General features: G+C 46.1%; 2 protein-coding genes across 2 annotated transcripts; one reads left to right on the top strand and one right to left on the bottom strand.

The window, feature by feature from the left end:
- Positions 1–86: 86 nt before the first annotated feature.
- On the bottom strand, positions 87–14640 carry gtf2f2b (general transcription factor IIF, polypeptide 2b). The gene is made up of 8 exons (XM_047046064.1): positions 14531–14640; positions 14307–14380; positions 14185–14203; positions 13785–13929; positions 1657–1738; positions 1090–1189; positions 736–879; positions 87–345 (listed from the first exon to the last, which is right to left on the bottom strand). Exons 1-8 carry the CDS (start codon positions 14597–14599, stop codon positions 211–213), a joined length of 768 nt encoding a protein of 255 aa, XP_046902020.1. The 5' UTR covers positions 14600–14640; the 3' UTR covers positions 87–210.
- kctd4 (potassium channel tetramerization domain containing 4) lies at positions 7127–7903 on the top strand. The gene has a single exon (XM_047046063.1). The coding sequence runs from the start codon at positions 7127–7129 to the stop codon at positions 7901–7903; it is 777 nt and encodes a 258-aa protein (XP_046902019.1).
- Positions 14641–15248: the final 608 nt, after the last annotated feature.

Below are 15248 nucleotides of genomic sequence, written 5' to 3'. Positions count from 1 at the left end.
AAGTCAAAAACAATGCAATGCACGTAGTCGGCAGAATCAATATGTATAGGACAGTCCAAAGTGCTGACTCACGATACAATGCCATATGAACACCAAAAAGAATGGTATTTTTCAGATTTCAAATACAACTCAAGAACAATCCTTCAAACTCTTCACTGGCCAGGAGCCTGGAGGACAGTGATGGCCCCAAACAAAGTGGTCCCTCCTGGGCTAGTCGCTCTTCATCTCCACCTCTTCCTCCTCTACCTTGTAGTGCCGGTACTCTGGCTTCAGTTCCCAGGTGCTCTTGTGTGTACTCTTGGTATTGTAAACCCCAATCTCTCTCAGGATCTCCTTCAGGTATGTCTGCAGGTCAGAGGTCCTATTAATCCAAATACCTCTGAAAACAACTCAAATCAACCACCTCTATTAACTATTACTACCCTCAATTGAAAATGGTTCTGCTGTACTCTCCTTGGCCACTAGATGTCTATACTGAGCTGTTTGAAGAAATGTCAAAGCTTATTTGCTGAACCTGGTAAATATTCAGGTTCCCACATTTCAGTAAACTGCAGGAGTTTATGAGTGAGGGAACCATCCATACAGCTTCAGGGTCGTAGCCCTATCAGTCCTTGTGAGTAAAACATCCCTCCAGGCCTACTCACCTATGATCATGCCATAAGAGAGGAGCTGTCAGCTAATGTTAGCACCGCCACACACCCAGTTGTCTTCAGCACACTCAAGAAGGCCACTCACCACAGGTTGCTTGGTAATATCCACCAGATCCTTGATGTTGTAATACTGGTGTTTCTCAAACGCAGAGAAGAGCATGTCCATCACCTGCTGTCTCTCCGCTCTCACCATCCGCCCCTCAGACTTCTTCTTCTTCTCATAGTCCAACTAGACATACAAGGACACACATGGACACAATCTACACAGTCTGAACGCCAGGGAACCCAGGCTTGTCTTGGTGAGGTTTTTTTAAAGACATGAGGGGAAGACATGCAGGAAATGGCCCAGGAATCGAATCCAGGCTCAAGTTGTAAGCACTCTACCCAGTGAGCCAATGGGGTGCCCCTTTGCGTGATGAAGTGAAGTGTCTTCCCTTACATTGGTTAAGTGGTTCGACACAGGTTTAAAGTTGTTGGTGACAGCCTTGTCCAGCTTCTGGGACAGACGAACCGGCTTGGTGGACTCTGCAATCTGCAGCCTGTGGAGAGGGCAGCAGGGAGTAACACACACACACAAGACAAGTAAGACATCACAACAATGCATTTATTTTGAAGGCAACCAAAAAGTTACTGACTAATGCTACCTTTCACACAAACTTGGAAAGACAATATGATGGAAAGACAATACTATGGCTCTGATACTAGTCCAATAATTGACATTGAGCGGCCTGTAATTAAGTCCCAACTAAAGATGATAATTGCAGTGTCAAGGAGCACGTTACACTACATTGTTGATGCACCTTTTTCTGAACTCTCACTATCAGTCTTAGGTCAGTCAAGGTAAAAATGACTAAGCTGATGGTAACCATTCAAGTGATTAATTAAATGGCAATTTGCATGAGGAAGTACCCTGAGAGCTAATCTGTTTCATCAACAGTAAGTCCAAGTCTAGAAGTGGACAGCAGGTTAGTGTAGATTTGAAGGTTTAACAAGATTAAAACCTCACTTCTTTAGCTTCATGTAGCTTTCGTTGACAACAGGTCTGCACTCTGCTCTCTGAACCACCATTCCCTCCAGACATATCTTATCTGGAAAAATACATCATCCTTCAATCACACACACAGAATGGTGAGAGATAATTACAATAGACTTGCTGAACGGAACTTGAAGTGTTCAAACACCTGGTCAAAACACATACAATATATAAATAATAATAACATGCAAACAGTACATTAGAAAACAAGGAAGCATGAGTATATTAATAAAAAAAGTCAACAGTTTGATGTGTGTACAGCATAGTACGTAGTACATACACTAATATTTCAGAGGACTGAATTATTCAAATACATTTCAACGTGTGAGTAACTGAACAGTTGGTGAGTAACTCAATCCCTGCCAGTCCAAAAAGAAAAACATTCATCCAAATTCATGTTTGGCTGAATTGCCCCCCCTTGACTAAACCAACAGACACATAACAATACACGGCTCACAAGGGGCTTCACCACCTGACCTCCACACAGCACACTCATCAGGGCTGCTCTCCAAACCAACAGCTTGACATTTTACAGGTTTGTGATTCACCTATTTTGGAGCAGCTGCCTTTGTCCTGTTCTGCTATTGTTGGTTTGTCTTGTTGATATCTTTTGTGGGATCCTGGGCTCATGGATTCTAACGGGTTTGATCCAGACAGCCAAGCCTGGGTCGGAACAGCTCCAGGATCCAGTTGGTGAGCGTTGGCGTTTATCGTTGGTCAGAACATTTGCTGTTGTATCGTCACTACCTCTCATGTCTCCTCTGATTCTGAATTATTCAAAACTCAGAATGCAGATCTCGTAAGAGAACAAAAAAGGCTTCTAGCCCTGTAGTGTCATAAAGGAGGTACAGTACCAGTCCAAAGTTTGGACACATTTTCCATGGGAAAATGCTCTCTATATATAATATACTCCTACCAGCCCCAGAGACTGTCACTTGCACTCACACAAATGATTTTCAGTGTCATGACCATTTAATCTGCAGTGCCATTTTAAACATGGAAATCCACCTGTTTCCAAAGGCCATGTTTGTGTAGTTGGAATTTGAGAGAAAACGTTACAGAGTTCTCTCATTAATATACTGTACATCTTTGCCTGTTACACAAATGGCCACAATTATGTGCAATTATTGGGCGATGAGTATCGCAACGCCCGTCAGTGGAACTCCGTAAACACACCCACACACACACAAACATTCGACTTTTGCTAAAACCTCCATCTGCACATTAGCCACAAGCTAGGGTCAACTGAGGTCAAGGCTGTGAGGGGGAGAGAAAATTGGATTTATTTCACTCTCTCCCACTCCCCCTTTATTCACTGCAGGCTCCATCTCTCTACCAGCACCAGAACCATCTCCACCATCTGGCTCCTCATGGCAGCAGTCCTCCATGCAGCTGGTTTCTCTGAATTACAACCCTGGTTGGACCTCAGGGACGCAGCTATGTAAGAGATATATGCCCTGCAAACACAAAGTTGGATGGAAAGAGAGACAGTTGAGAGAGAGAGAGAGAGAGAGAGAGAGAGAGAGAGAGAGAGAGAGAGAGAGAGAAAAAGAGAGAGAGAAAAAGAGAGAGAGAAAAAGAGAGAGAGAAAAAGAGAGAGAGAAAAAGACAGAGAGAAAAAGACAGAGAGAAAAAGAGAAAGGTCAGAGAGAGAGAAGTGGGAGGACAGAAGAGAGGGATGATGCCAGAGCGGGGGAGCAAAGGGATAGAGCGAGAGACAGAGAGAGAGAGAGAGAGAGAGAGAGAGAGAGAGAGAGAGAGAGAGAGAGAGAGAGAGAGAGAGAGAGAGAGAGAGAGAGAGAGAGAGAGAGAGAGAGAGAGAGGGAGAGAGAGAGGTGGAAAAGAGTAGTGGGAGGGGGAGTGACCACAGCACTTGTAGCTCAAGGCTGTGGAGATGAAAGACAGGTTGAACCTTTCCATTGTCTTTTTAACCTTGCTGGAAAACCTACTGGTCTCAAGGGAGAAAGTGGTGAAGTGAAAAATCGAGAAATGAGAGAGTACAAGTGGTAGAAATATGTGAAATAGAAAATGCTGAGGGGTGGAAAGGTCCATCTTCCACCCCCTCCTCCTCTCCTACCACCTCTAACCTCCATCTGCTCCTAGGAACCGCGAGTTGCGTTCCAACCTTGGCAAGCAGAGCCATAATCCAAACCCGAGCCTCCTACCAGTGTTCCCCTAGGCATCTCCATTGATCTCACATTTGAATCCCAACAACAAAGTACTTGGACTTCCAACAGATATCTCAAAGCCTTTGCCAAATTCAGTTCCTGAAAAATAAAATAAAAATGAACACATCGAAATTCTCCCCAAACAGAAACAACTGGTTTTGAATGAAAGTGTCAGCTGTAAATAGAGCCCTTGGCAGAAGTTAATGCAGTGTGGATTTGGCGTTCAGCCTTGAGGAGGCAGAGCAGGGACAAAGACAAACACAGAGAGAGGGGGAGGGAGAAAGAGACTCACATATACACACACGCAAAACCGACAATGGTGACAGATATTTTCAACAGTAGTCCAGTCGTCCATCCTCCCCTACACACACACACACACACACACACACAGACACACACAGCAGTCACCAAGTCTAATGGCACACACACAGCCTTGGATGTTGTATTCTTAGGGCTCCTGTGTGCCTATCTGAGGAGATGTGCAGTGACAGACTGCCCTAGAGCCATCTCATCTGACTAGCCTTAGCTATAAATGATTTAAAGGGATGGAGCTGATTTGGAAGGATCATCGATACCATCCACAGCCTCTGCACAACACTGGCAGTTTTTAGGGGAAGCAGGGGGGGGGGGGGGGGGGGCTCTCTTCTTCTGTTCAAATTCACACTGTAACTTGAGCCTCGCACCACTGCCACCTGTGAGACTTTGGCGGGGTCCTTCTCCTCTCAGGAAGCCCTGACGTGTTTGTCGAGATGAACATCAAGAGTCTGGCATGCACGCAGAGAGCCAGCACACGTCTCATACATGACTATTTTAAGTGGTTGCCATGCCAGCTTCACAGCGGTTTGTGAGTCAACACTGGAGCTTAGTCTTACAGAGACATCATGAATAAATCAACAGCTTAAATACAAATATGTACCGTTATTATTGTTAGCAAGTGGAAATAAGATATGACGGTGCCCTTATTTTCCTTTCCAAGGAAAACAACACAGCGTTAAACATTTTGCTGTGAAGTTATCTTCTACAATATGTTACAATTTTCTCTCCTGATTATCCTTCATTGGGGCTCAGAGGGAAAGCAGGTCATCCGCCCACCATCTCTTTTACCAATCCGAGGCTTCGTTTGCAATTCAAATGAAAGAATGACTCTAATCACGTCATGATTAGAGACCACGATTGAAACGCCTCGTCCATGAGCTGGTGTCGCTCGCATGTCAATTCCGATGAGCGTTCGCTCACTCGAACACATAGGATCTAACATGACAGATGTACATACTGTATGTAGTTCCCCACTTCAAAATACACGCACACACACACACCCACACAACCCTGCAGCCTTTGAGTAGCCATCACCGCATTCAAACACACTGTGAGACACTGCATCTTAACTGACAAAGTAGGCATCCTTCTATTGAATGTACTTTAGCAGTATGTGTGCCTATTCTGTTGTGCCATCTTAGACCTGTTGCGTACCTCAGATCCAGATCGGCTGGGTCAGCCCTCAGTCGGGGGGGAGGGGGGACCCTCCAGACCTGGATCTGTACAGATCTGGATCTACACAGTGGATTATGAGGGCTGGAGCTACACTTGAACAGAGTTCCACCAAACAGAGTTCACTCTAACAGAAGAGCTGGCGGAGGAACTCTTTTTTCTTCCCTCGTGTGATGACATGACACATTGCCTGACTGCAGTGTTTATGTTAGTGACAGCTCTGCTTCCAGAGTGAGAGAAGAAAAAGAGAGAGAGAGAGCGAGAGAAACCCAAAAAGAGAAAGCAGAGAACGAGGGGGTGTCGTAGACGGAGTATGGAGAGGGTGAGAGAGAGAGAGAGAGCGAGCGAAAGTTAAGAGTCACACACGGGTTGTGTCTCGTAACAAAAGCGGTTTGCCAATGCTGCCAATGATGAACCACCAAAGCTAGTAGCAGAAGCAGGCCCAGAGAGCCAAGCCGGATGCTAGGGCCCAATTACCCGTCCCCTGAGGTGAGAGCCTGGAGGATATGGACTAATCAAAGTCTTTACCTCAGAACTAGTCTTCTGTCTGCAGTAATCAGGCCGTTTCCTCCACAGGATCTCAAGCGGACAGACGCACATAGAGAAAAGGGACATAGCAAAGAGACAGAGATGGACAAACAGAATAAATACATTCATTCCCAGGCACACGCGAAAACATCCTTTGAAACGCAACCTTTTAAGTTAGAAGCTAACACGGCTAAATGCCTTCCCTAAATGAAGTCAGATGAATCAGAACGCATTTCCAGCCAGATAACATGTCATGAGTCATGTCTCGGAATAATGTCTCTTTCTTCCCACTTATCCCCATGGCTCTGATACACTGGTGACTTAGTACTCTGTGTGTGCCCAGCTCAGGGCAGTACCGTAAACAGAGGGTTTAAAGCACAGGTCTGAATACTGAGGATTTCTATGGCCAAGAAAAACACTTTTCACCATCAGATTCCTGCCGTAGCCAAGACACTTTCACACCACCAAGATGACACTACCGCATCCCCCTTTCCATCTGGAGGCTGGAGCTGTGTGTGTGTGTTGGAGGAGACTGGTGGCTCTTTATAATGTTCCCCATTGTGGGCAGTGTGCGTGTGGAATGTGTATAGATCGTCGGCGTGTGTGTGTGTGTGTGAGGGAGAGAGATTGGGGCCCTCCCGTGGTCTCACGTGGCGAGGCGCAGCAGATGAGCCTTTTCATCAGATGAGGGGTAATTATAGAGAGAGAGGGGGAGACAGAGAGAGAGAGAGAGAGAGAGAGAGAGAGAGAGAGAGAGAGAGAGAGAGAGAGAGAGAGAGAGAGAGAGAGAGAGAGAGAGAGAGAGAGAGAGAGAGAGAGAGAGAGCTAAGCAGCACCTTTCCCCATTGCATTTTCTCTCTCTCTTGCTTGCTCTTCCTCAATCATTCACTCACTCACTCTCACACACTCACACACATTCCCAGTCTCCTCCCTCTCTGTGACGAAGTGGCCCTCCCTCCAGAGGAGCAGCAGAGAGGCGGCGAGAGGGAGAGGAGGAGAGGCAGCGAGGGAGGGGAGGGAGGGGAGGGACAGAGAGAAAAGCAGCGAGCAGCAGACTCAGCTGACTGCCAGTGCGCTCGGCGCTCCTCATCAAGTAAGAATCCTCCTGCGCTGCCATCGCACACGCTCCGCAAATCCATCCCCCCCCCCCCCATACCCAATCAAGTCTTCCGCGGCACGGCCACACGCGCACAGACCTCGTCGCCGTGGGCTGCGGCTGAAGACGGCGGTCAGGGAAGGCCGGAGCGAGCGGGTGAGGCATGGAATGGAACCTCAAAAGGATGGAGAGTGAACTGAGGCAGATCAACCCAGACTTGCTCCAGCCCAGCAAGAGCTTCAAGAAGCCCTCCTCTGGCACCATCACTCTCAACGTAGGGGGCTTCCTGTACGCTGCCCACCGGACCACCCTAACCCGCCACCACGGTTCGGTCCTGGACGAGCTGGCCAGCGGGAAGAAGGCCGTCCAGCACACCGACTCCATGGGCAACCCCTTCATCGACCGCGACGGGCCCGTGTTCCGGCACATCCTCAACTTCCTCCGGACGGGCGACCTGCAGCTGCCCGATGACTTCCGGGAGGCGGGACTTCTGCGACGGGAGGCGGAATTCTACCGGCTGAGTGAGTTGGTGAAGGCGGTCGCGGAGTGGGAGGGCCAGCGGGCGGCCCAGCGAGAGCCCGCCTTCCTGGAGGTGACCGACAGCCACGAGAGGTCGCAGGGCCTCAAGGTGTACTGCAGCGATCCCGCCTTCATCGAGAAGGTCAAAGGTCGCCTGGTGCAGATCTCCAAGTCGCGCCTGGACGGCTTCCCCGAGGAGTTCGAGGTGTCGTCCAACGTGATCCAGTTCCGCCACTTCATCAAGTCGGAGCCGGGCTCGCGGCTGGTGCTGAAGCAGGACAGCACCTTCCTGTGCACCCTGGAGTGTCTGAAGCTGGAGACGGTGATGCTGGCCCTGCGAGGGGGCTTCCGCCTCATCACCAGCCTGGACAGCAGCAAGGGTTCCGTGGTGGTCGCGGAGGCCCTGCACTTTGTCAAGTAGAGGGCGGGGGAGGGAGAAAGAGGGGAGTGGAGAGGGTGTGGAGAGGAAGGGGACGCGGGGAGGGGGACGGGGGACGGGAGAATTGCCTCACGCCAAATTCCTTGGTTCTTAACACGTGGCACCTCTTCTATGTTCGAAAAAGGGATGTCTTGAATCTTGATCGAAGGTGAGTGGAAATATTAGATTGGCTTTCGCACAGCTCGCCTGCAAAGTTTCACCAGTGCATTTCAACGGCTTCTTAAAAACAAATCTGTTCATGCTTCTCACAAATATATCGACAGTTTTAAATGTGCGTCTTTGCAAGCAAGCAACGAGCAAGAATATCTCTTATAGCTCCTACAATAAACCAAACATCATCTTTATCGCCGTAATGCTATCTAGAAAAGTTCTTGCCATACTCCATACTGCCAACACTCCATAAAAGGGCTAGGGTTTGACAACACCAGGAAGCCTACCTCCAACCCCTCCTCACTGGAGAGAAAGGAAGAGCCCCCATCACAGAATGAGTTAGTTAGATCCTGCTGATATGTTTTACAGGTCAACTATTTCCCCATTGTTTTTGCGATGTCATTGGCAAATAAGGATTTAGTCTATGACATCCACCACCTCCGAGAACACTTATACCACTGCAGGACAGCAAACATTACATCATTTAGATTAGATTTACGTTCTTGGACGATGTTTCCAATATGGCTGCTTCCCCTTGTCTTGATGTGTACAGTGAGGTATTAGAATATGTGGCATTGTTGTTCTTCCCTGTTGCTGTATTTAGGTTGAGTTCTGTGACCAAGCTTTTTCTCTGCAGCCTGAGGGGCATGTGAAAGCATTGGTGATAGCATACTGACTGTTACTGCCAACCCAACACCACTCTTCTAGAAAGTTCTTATCCAAGCCAGATTGAATGAGGCAATGTAGGATGAATATCATCTTAAAGAGTTTGAATTGAGCATGTGCATGTGCACTGGCATGAAAAGACGAAAGCAAATTTGTGACTGCTAGTGCTGTGAGCAACTGTGAATTACCTTGACGTGTTCTTTTCGATATCTGAATGTTTTACACAAAATAAAAGTCATTAATATTGGCAGTCATCTTGTGGTTTATTCTGTCTAATGATATATGTATGGAATTTACACATATATGCAGAACATTTCTAGTGAACTGGTCAATAGCATGCTTTCCAATAAAGTACTGTTTTTCCATGTACACTTAAATTGGTAACAATTCATTAGGTTGGCTTCTAATGAATCGCATACATCCAATCTCAATTTAACCCACTCCAATTCCTCCTTCACCTTTCTGGTAAATAAATTCAGTAATCCCTAGCCAGAATCTAAACATTCACACAATTGTAACCAAGTACATCACAATTCCTCCCACCACAATCAAAGGAAACCCTGAGTTAATCCCTCAAAATGTTCTCTGATAGTATTTTAAGGTTTGTGTTTGTAAGATTGCCCATCTTAATCCCAACATAGTAGGGTTCACTGCAAGAAAACTACAGATTCACCTCTAAAGATAAGTAGCTCTCTCCCATCAATATATTCCTAAAGATGTATTATCTGGAAGAATCCTTCTATGAGGCTGACACAACCATCATTAAGAACTCTACCGAAAATGTATACAATCACAGATGATTTTTTATGTCAGGAGGGCTGCCTGGAAATTGTGCTGGTATGACTGTGTCATCACTGTGACACTGTCACAGAGGCATCGTTCCAGAGGATTCCTTTGGGAGCTCTGCTCTATCCATCTCCCCAGAATTGGGAGTAAACTGGGGGATATTTTAAGAAATGGGCCAGGCGGTTCACTAAAACTTGTTCCCTTCCCTCAAGGTGGACCTCTTTTTATATTATGACATATGTATGAGAGACATGCTCTCGATGTGTGTCATCCATTTATGTCATCACATTCACACATCCACTAAAAATAGAAGTATTTCATATGAGTTTTCCCAGATGGGGTAACAAAGCTTTTTACTATAGTAGTGAATCAGTGACGCAAACTGAAATACCGCCTTTGTGACTAGCCAGACATGTTTACTCTTTCTCTGAAGGTATGCCAACCAGACATGCTGAAGTTTACTCTTCAACAGTACGTCCCTCTTACATCTTGCTGCTAATTGCTTCTCAAGAGGCTTTAAAGTTTGCCATTCCTTTGCACTAAGGCAGTTATGACAAAAGAAAAGATATTAAACACAGGTTTAAAAAGCATGTGCAACACTGTGTGTGTGTGTGTGTGGTCTGGGGTTACTATAAGATGCCCAACACTGGACAGTCTACACTATCTCTCCACACCAGAAACCATCTGCTAAGAGGAACTCTGTCGTCAGACCCCTCCTTATGACACACGCGTTCACACAAGGATAGAGGCAATCAGGTTGGCATCTTGCACTTTGTCTTCCTTTGTGTCTCTCTCTCTCTCCCTCTCTCTCCCTCTCCTCTCTCTCCCTCTCTCTCCCTCTCTCTCCCTCTCTCTCCCTCTCTCCCCATCACACACACACACACACAAGCCTCCCTTTGCCAACCGTCGACCAAAGAAGACATCAAACCAAAGCTTTTTAATTGCAGATCAAGTTCATCCATTTTTGATGAGACCCCGGCGCTTATTAGCCGTTAGCTCTGACTGATGCCAAACTCACCCACAGGTGGCAGCGAGAGAGGGGGAGGAGGACAAGGAGAGGAGAGAAATGAAAGAGAGAAGAGATGGGGGATGGACACCAAACATGAGAGGGGGGGGGGGGTGGTACATTAAACCTAGTCAAAACATCTAGCAGATAAATATTCACAGATTATTCACGCTCTCTCACCTGTTGCTGGGCAAACTCAACTCCTACATCCCACTCTAAGCTGCAGTCACCCCCTCCTTACCACATTTCCATGGCTGTGCTGTCTAAGAGGATGACTAATGTCCCTCAGACATAGTATGCAACTCCTTAAGGGACAGGTCCGACCTCCAACAATCTCCCTGTCTTCCTTCCTTTCTCTCTCCCTCTCTCGCTCTTTTTCCCCTCTACCCCCCCCCCCCCCGTCTCTCTCTCTCTCTGCCCCTCTCTAAAGGGTAAGTAAAAGGATATGGGACGTAGACACAGTGGGGAAAGGTCAACCAACGAGATGAGAAGCAGCTGTAATAGACGGGAGGACAAGGAGGATGGGGAGAGAGGGATAGGAGGGACAGCTGTGCACCGGCCGCCTCTCTCCTCCTCCGTCTGCGCGGCTGAGAGGGACACAAGTGGCACTCTGCTTAACAAGCCCAGAGAAAATAGGAGCCATTAGTCTGAGTTGGCCAGGGTCAGAAGACACATGTAGGACCTGTCACATAGCAGTGCTTCAAGGGCTTATGCTATTACACATCCAGAGCAAGCAGGTATGGCCAATCACAGCTCGTTTGTCAAAATAAGGGTGTGCAATGAAGTTAGGGTTTTTCAACAACTCGCTAATTAAGAACGAAAGCCATTTACTCTCTGTTCCATCTGCAATAGTACAATGATAAATTGAAGCCATACTGAACATCAATTCAATGTTTCTCATTCTGATCTTTCCCCGCTGAATGGACTGCATATTTCAATTAATCGAAGGAATGTTGGCACCTCTAAACCTTCTCCTTTGTCAACTGAAGAACCTTTCATATTCGGAAGAATGTTCAAAATGTTTGATAAACCTCTGCATTCTACAGAAGCTTTGTACTAAGGATTCCAGCCAGAGTACAGTGCAACCGGTGATGATAGGAGAAAAAAATCACTCTATTTCCCCGGAACATTGCACACTGATTGTTCCACGGGTCACGTGGTTCCTTTATGCATGTGCGGTGGACTTACGAACATCTATTTCAGGAAACTAATGAAGATCTGTTCGCAGTCAAGACTTTCTGTGAGGAACAACAGCTGCTCTGCCTTCCTATTCATCTCCACACAGGCTAGCTCCTTTCACATGCCAATCCAGCTTTCTGTGATGTGACGAGGGGATGAACAGCGGGCTAGCCCTTTAATTGGGGTTGCAGCTGAGGGGCAATGGGTTGCAGCGGGGGGAGGGGGGGGGGGACTGAGGTAAACACTGCCAGGTAACAAGCGCTCTGTCTCCGTTTCAGTATGTACAGTGCCTGCTCCTACGAGCGCCCAAGCATGCACCTCCACAAACCCAGAGTGACAGCTTCGACATGAATCATACCAAGCAGATCTGGAGCACTATGGCGAAGTTGAAACGACCATGTCTGAGGCCTATACTGCTGATCTTTCTATGAAGCCAAGTAGCCTACATCACAATCACCTTTGTGGACAGGTTATTTTCCCTCTCTCTGTGTGCTTATGCCAAGAATGTTGTGTTACAAATACTGTAGCCTGCAGTTCATGTGGCTGGAGATGCCTTCTGAGGCTTTAGAAAATCATATGAATGGAGGATAGAGAGACTATTGGCAGAATACTGGAGTCTGGTCATGACCTAGTAATGTTAGTGCACATCTACTAAACTGTGACTCAGATGCTGAGGTATACGTCTATGCCATTTAAACTGACAATGATACAGAAACAGAATTTGGAGGATAATTTTTTCTTTTTTAAACTGAAGGGGAGCCTGGCATTCTCAATACAAACTGCCTGAAGAAAAACCTGCCAGAGGAGCAGCATCGTTGAACAACAAATTACTTGAAGAACAGGGCAGGTGTGAACTTTACACAGCGCAATTAGAAACTCACTGGAAGAGAGATGGCTGCACTGACATAATTTTGAATCACAGTTGCACAACTACAGGTGGGTTCGGCTTATTTTCAGTTCATGTATGCTACAAGACAAAGAGACGGACTCTGGCTGAATTCTCGTCTGCTGTAATAACAGAGTAGGCAGTATGATTAGAGATGATCCATCTCTCTGTCTCACTCTCAGGAAGAGGAGCCAGGATTGTACTCAAACGTTGAGGTAAATCTGTAACACACAATGAGAAACAAATGTAATTCAAACTAGGAAATGCCTCACTCTGCACCCATCAAGGAGAGAGATGAAGAGTGGGGAAGGGGAAAGGAGAGAGGGAGAGGTGTAAAAGGAAAGAGAGTCCGTGAAAGAAGGAAAGCATGAAAGAGAAGGAGTGTAAAGAAAAAATATGAGTTTGCTTATGCATTAAGGGAGCGAAAGTGTGAGATAGAGAGGAAGGAATGGGCTTTCACCAGTACAGTACATTTCAGATGGGCCTCTATTCACCGTCTGCCAGCTTCTGTGGCTAAGCTTGTTGCTAGGCAACCACTTAATCAATACCTGCGACTTGCTAGAGCCAGGCAGAACTCTAGGCGAAAAAACCACACACTTAAGCATTAAATTACAAAAGCCAACTGCCACTGACATCTCTTACACATGTGAATTACTGTTGCAAAATCATTATCAGTGCAATTTCCACTGTTTCTGGTGCTGCTCACATTTGGCCATGACCCTCCACAGCCAATCTCAGCATCCTTTAGCAGATAGCATCCATAGACGCATTTTGGTTATGAGACTATGCACACTATATAGGAGTCACACATGCATGGAGGTGCATGTGGGTGCACATGATCACAGGGATGAAACATGCAAGCATACTCAACCCCAAAAAAACTATGTCCTCCCAATATCTGTACCACAGAGAAAGGGCAAAAAAATGGGCAGTTTAAAAATGATACGTTGTAGCATTTCAGCTAGTCAAATGAAAATCCTTCCATTTCATGATGACACAAATTTTGTTATGACACTGTCTCAGTTTACACAAGCAAAAGGAAAACATGCATGAAGATGGCTGGCATGTTGGTATGGAATACAAAGCACACCTTGGTTGGCCCACTACTTGGTAGCCAATACCTGCTATAAGACTTTTACACTTTCAAGTTGAATTGTGCTAGGTGTGGATGAATCTGTTTTGAGACTAACCTGTGGAGCTCTCAGAGTACACAGCCAGGGTCTGTCCCCCCACTGTCTGCATGGTGAAAGGACAGTCCCTGGGGATATGCAGCGACTCGGCTTTCTCCCCCAGGCCTGACGGAGATGTCAGATCCTCACTCAGAGTGAAGGAGACCTGGGAACACAGACACCCATATCAAATGGACATTTAAAACCCTTAGGGAGCATCACATCCTTTCTGAATTAGTTTTTTTGTTTATCACAGAAGTTGTTGCTTCAAGTCTCCAAAGTGAAGTGTTTAATGTCTACACTTAAGCCCCATCACAAAAACTGTACTGAAGTTACTGAGTGAAAACCATAATCAAGTCGTTGGAAACGTTACTAGTTTACAGTGACACCACGTGGTAAACCAGAAACAACATGATCTTACCTCTGATTTCCCTTGCCTCCTTAAAAAGTAGGACAAAATATTAAGCACGTTAGACAAATACAGTGTACAAGTAGCCTATCTTCTGCAAACAAATGTTTGTTGGCATGAAATATAATGCATACTTTCCAATGTTTAGCTTTCCGACCTCTCCCTTCCCCGATGCTTTGGCCCATTGTTGTGAAAGGTATTTGGGAACCTGTATGCGGTAAGAAGAATAGGCATCAGACACAGTTGATCAATTAATCAATACCTTTCATGGTGAGTTAAGTTACTACACCGCTGAACGTTTGGACTGGCTCCCGCTAGGTTTTACAATCCATCCAGTAATTATTTATTGTTTACAAACCTTAACTAGCCATACACCGGCGTTTTTTTTTACTCGAGTCAAATCAACCTCCGTTTTTTTCTCTGCCATGATTGTCACAGTAAATCTTTCTCTTCACAAACTAATAACTACTTTGCACGTGCTGCACGATAACAACGTCTGAGTGGTGGCAAATTGCAAGTCACGAGTAGGGAAAATACACGCCGCGAAATCCAATACATTTGAATTGAATGGCCTATACTACCACCCTGTGGCGAATAGGCAACTTGATAGCCTTTAGTATGTTTGGAATCAGTTGGACTGTAAAGGTTCTACTGACCTCTGTTTAGACAGGAAACACCACTGTAAGATCCATTACAGGATCCAAGTTTATTCTGTTGATAGCTCTAGTCCACATGTGTTCAAGATGTGACAAAGAAGCATACTAAAATCTAGCTAGATATCTGAAGCACAATAGACTCTCTTCAGGAGCCCAAAGGTCAACCAGAACCCATCGCTCACCACATTCATATATACCTGCACCACATCAAGCCCATCTTGTGGCAGGCCTACTGCTACTAGATACTGCTCCTATCATCACATAGGAATGTACTGGAATTCCTAAAGCATGATTCCTCTGGTTATGAACTGAGCTACCGACAGAGTTGACCGGGCAGCTATAATGTTGAATCTAGAAACAGTGGAAAATGAACTGGGATTCTGGAAATCTCCTATTTCTTTTCTTCTATACCATAGCAAT

The sequence above is a fragment of the Hypomesus transpacificus genome, chromosome 23 (assembly GCF_021917145.1).
Source record: "Hypomesus transpacificus isolate Combined female chromosome 23, fHypTra1, whole genome shotgun sequence".
Taxonomy (NCBI): domain Eukaryota; kingdom Metazoa; phylum Chordata; class Actinopteri; order Osmeriformes; family Osmeridae; genus Hypomesus; species Hypomesus transpacificus.
This window is presented reverse-complemented; position numbering and strand designations above follow the sequence as displayed.

What these genes read in the sequence shown, in the direction of transcription:
- gtf2f2b (XM_047046064.1), bottom strand. Translation starts at nt 14,599, where the DNA reads ATGGCAGAGAAAAAAACGGAGGTTGATTTGACTCGAGTAAAAAAAAAC. An exon ending in AGCTACATGAAGCTAAAGAA is followed by an intron (nt 1,190 to 1,656) that starts GTGAGGTTTTAA and finishes CCCTCTCCACAG; the next exon opens with GCTGCAGATTGCAGAGTCCA. An exon ending in ATATTACCAAGCAACCTGTG is followed by an intron (nt 346 to 735) that starts GTGAGTGGCCTT and finishes TCTGACCTGCAG; the next exon opens with ACATACCTGAAGGAGATCCT.
- kctd4 (XM_047046063.1), top strand. Translation starts at nt 7,127, where the DNA reads ATGGAATGGAACCTCAAAAGGATGGAGAGTGAACTGAGGCAGATCAAC.